Source organism: Convolutriloba macropyga, unplaced genomic scaffold (assembly GCF_964194025.1).
Source record: "Convolutriloba macropyga unplaced genomic scaffold, txConMacr16.3 SCAFFOLD_512, whole genome shotgun sequence".
Taxonomy (NCBI): domain Eukaryota; kingdom Metazoa; phylum Xenacoelomorpha; order Acoela; family Convolutidae; genus Convolutriloba; species Convolutriloba macropyga.
In genome coordinates, this window is record NW_027449251.1 from 22,575 (window position 1) to 26,378 (window position 3,804).

At 34.1% G+C, this 3,804-nt stretch overlaps 1 protein-coding gene across 1 annotated transcript in view; it reads left to right on the forward strand.

Moving 5' to 3' along the window:
* The first annotated feature begins 377 nt into the window (after positions 1-377).
* LOC142354901 (uncharacterized) overlaps positions 378-3,804 on the forward strand; it is an 11,772-nt gene continuing 8,345 nt past the window's right edge. Inside the window, exon 1 of the mRNA XM_075407237.1 lies at positions 378-394. Coding sequence (XP_075263352.1) covers positions 378-394 — 17 coding nt within the window. The remainder of the gene's footprint in view (positions 395-3,804) is intronic.

Here is a 3,804-nt window from a genome sequence, read left to right on the forward strand (position 1 = left end):
AAGTATTAGCAGGATTTTGGCATTTCTTGGCATTTTATTTGGCATTTATTGGTATTTATTGGCATTTATTGTCACAGAGATTAGAGATATGACGCTATTTCAGATCGCACTAAATGTGGCGGCGACCGTGTCACTGCTAAGTTCTCGGCTATAACAGACAGCTTTGGGCAATTAATTTTGGTTAACAACGTTCGAAAAACGGTCAAAAACGACAAAAAATTTCATACAAATGTTTGTTGGTAAAGTTTTAACAAGAATTTGAGTTTGCGTACCTAATTGTGCGAGCAATTGATAGGCTGAGAGATATAGCCATAATTGATGGCACTAAAAACGTCGCGACAGCAATCGAAATCATTAGTAAACGTTTCTTTCCAGTCATGGCGCTGGCCGTACAGTATGCATGTTTCGCCCACTTAAATGGCAGAAGACTTACTGACGATATGGCGAAGCTTCCAATAGCATTGATCAATGTGAAAAATAGAGGATTAAGTAAATTATTGGCATATTTAACTTGATAAGTATTTCCGACCAGATTGACCGACAGTTTTCGGTCGTAGAGTAACAACATCAACTGATATCTTTGCATGCATGAAAGTGACTGTCCGACCCAGGTGAAAATCTCGCACCCGGTTGTTGTGTCCCAAAAAGCATAGAAATGTCTCGTGATCCTAAAACAGAAACTATATTCTGACTATATTCTAACTTTACGATTCTGACCAGATTCTGCTATAACTTTGAATTCAACCTCCGCGTGCACACCCTAGTTGAGAAAACCGAACAAAAACGACAAAAAATTGTGAGAAATCTTACAATTTGTCTTGAAAAATAAGAAAGCGTCGATACGTTCGGTTTATTCGGCATTGTCGATTTCGAACGTAAGAAAGATTCGGAATTGTCGTTTTTGGAAAAAAAAGAGATTCGGCGTGTTTGGTTTTAGAAAATTCGGTTTGTTCGGCATTTAAACGAAAAGATTGCCGGTATAATCGGTGTTTAAACGTAAGTGATTGTCGGTACGATTGCTTTTAGACGCAAGAATTTGTCGGTTTTCCTATAGGAAATTTTGTTTTTCTGATTATAATGTACTCAAATGTTATGATGGCGTTCCTTTTGCAGAACTTTGAAAAATACTTCTTAGATTAAAAAATTCTGAAATAATGCGCAATTTTAATGAAAATTCTTCTTTAGCTCGTTCTCAAAATTAATTGAACGTATATAAATTTCTTGGTTTTTTTAAAAAATTGAAAGTGGAACATACTTGTTGAACATTGAGGAAAATTTTGTTGATTAATTCACATTCCCTGAGTTTTGACACATTTTTTTTTGTAGTTTACAAGCAAAGTAATTGACGGTTAGCTACAAAATGAACATGTCGACCGTTTATTGTTCGTTCTGCCGGACAAATATGCGGGTAAAACCCAGAACATAAAAGTTCATAGTAATGCTCTCAACAATACCGAATCTCTCTTTTGTTTAAAGAACAACTATACCGAAACTGCCTTGCGTATAAATACGGCGAAACTGAATCTTTCGTATGTTAAATACCGACTAAAAACAATGATGCCGACGTAAAAATTGTACGAAAATTCGTCGTTTCTGGCTAGAAAAAAACGACGATACAGACTATTTCATGTTTAAAAACAGCAGATTTCTCGACCAGGTCATGCAAAATTGCTGAATGACAAAAATGAACTACCTTTGTCAAGTGGTCAACGCTTCGAAATGCCTAAAAGATGTAAGAACTTGCGTAATTGCTTTGAAAATTTCTCAGAGCTGCGGTTTTTATGACAAAATTTTATTTTCAGATTTCTTTGTTTATTGTTTGTAGCAGTGAATTGCTCTCATCGCATAAGGAAGCGGTCAAAAAAATTCACCCCTTAAAATCGATAAACTTACCGAAAATTTCTCTTTAAAATGGTGTGTATCTATTTTGAATGAAAAAATGTAGCTGCACTAGGTGTATCGTGACGAGTTGAGAAAAAAATGTGTGCGTTATGAAAAGCTAAATTATTTTTTGGAAGAGTTACAATAGATGGGACCTTTGACCTTTGTTCATCTTCACTGCTATTAATTTTTTAATTAATTATCTGTGAAACTTAGACTCGTTTGCACTCAGTCATCTTATTGAAAAAACAGCAGTTTTCTACCTGTAAGTAAGAACACATCTAAGCCTTATAGGGATTTTTGAATTTCACAATAATCGCAACCTTAGTGTACCTAGTATCATTTCCCCCCTAACCTCTATAAATTTCCACAGCAAACTAAAACTAACAATTGGCTCGTATTTGGGAATTGATGCCGGCGGACTGTCCAAAGCCTTTGATATACAAAGCCTTTGATGTGCGAGGCTTTTTCGGAAAAAAAAATCAGTTTTTGTGGTTGCATGTATTTAAAGCACTTTAAAGCTTTGAAAGCTTTAATTAAATATTTATTAAAGTGCTTATTGCATGCTAAAATGCGTGCGAATAATATATACCTAAATTGAGTGGAAACGTGCTACAAGATTTGTTACCTAATATTTGCGCTGAATGTTCTTTTATTTCGCAAAATTGGCGGAGCCCCTTTTGCGAAAAGTAAGATACAAAGGATGTCTCCTAATTTCGTTCATTGTATGTATCTAATTTTCGAGCCAATTTTATAAGGCGGAAATTTTGGGGTATACCTCTGCATTGTAATGACCGTACGTTGTTATCTCAGAACTTTCTTTTTAAGTACTCTTAAAAACTTAGATTAAAATGATTTTAGTTTGATCGGCTAAGTTTTGCTTCTACAAAAAATATGACGTCAAAAAACGATTTGTGGAGCATTTTTGCGAGATCAATTAAATTTTGCATTATATTTCAATTTTTGGCAGCAGTAAAGAATTTCAACTTCAGCCTAGTAAAAGTTGCCTAACAAAGCAATAGTTTTAATTTTTCTGACTAAATTTGAATTTTTCTTTGTAATAAAATGGGTCACATATCTCTTACTGAAATCAAGAATTTCTCCAGGAGATCAGAAGCCAGGCAAGATCTTCATCGAGATAGCTGGTTTATCTGCCAAGATTGAAAGAGAGAACAGCCAGATCTCAGGACACAATCACTACTGTAGAGTATTGCACAGACTTAATCATGAAAATTTCACAGAAAGCAAAGAGTTTTAATATGCATTACTTTAACAACTACAGCTAAGAGTTTTTAAATTTCTGATTTTTTAATGACAAATTTTTTACCACAAATCAATTTTCAGCATTTTAGAAAACATCGAAGAAGCCCCTGTTGAGACTGAAAGAAATTATACCAAAATAATAGGTAAGTTTAGTTTTCGCAAAGAATAAAACTTATAATAGGTATAGTTGATAAAGTTTCGGTGATTTCTGTTTTCTCTTCTCTGATTTCAGTTGTACTATTGTACTATGGTTTTAATTGATTTTTCATTTTGATGCAAAACAGTTCATCAAATGCTGAGCTCTTCATAATTGTTCGGGTTTGCACTGGATCAGAAAAAATAGCACCAGTAATGTTGACAACCAATAGCTTCAGGATGAATTTTTCTTGGATGTTATGGATCTTTTTTTAAATCAACAGACCTAAATTGACCTCATTTTAAAAAACTCACCCAGCCGTCATTTTTTTCTCGATCAATCTCCCATCTTTTCCTTTTTAAGAAACCATTTTGCAGTAAAACCCTAATATTCCGAGTTTTCTTGAAATTTTCTAATTAAATGAGATTTTTCAACTCCAGTGATAGGCGGATTCAATCCAAATGTTGCAAGTATCTTTCAAGAAGAATGGAAGAACTATGCTTTATCATGCAAGATTTCTCGCA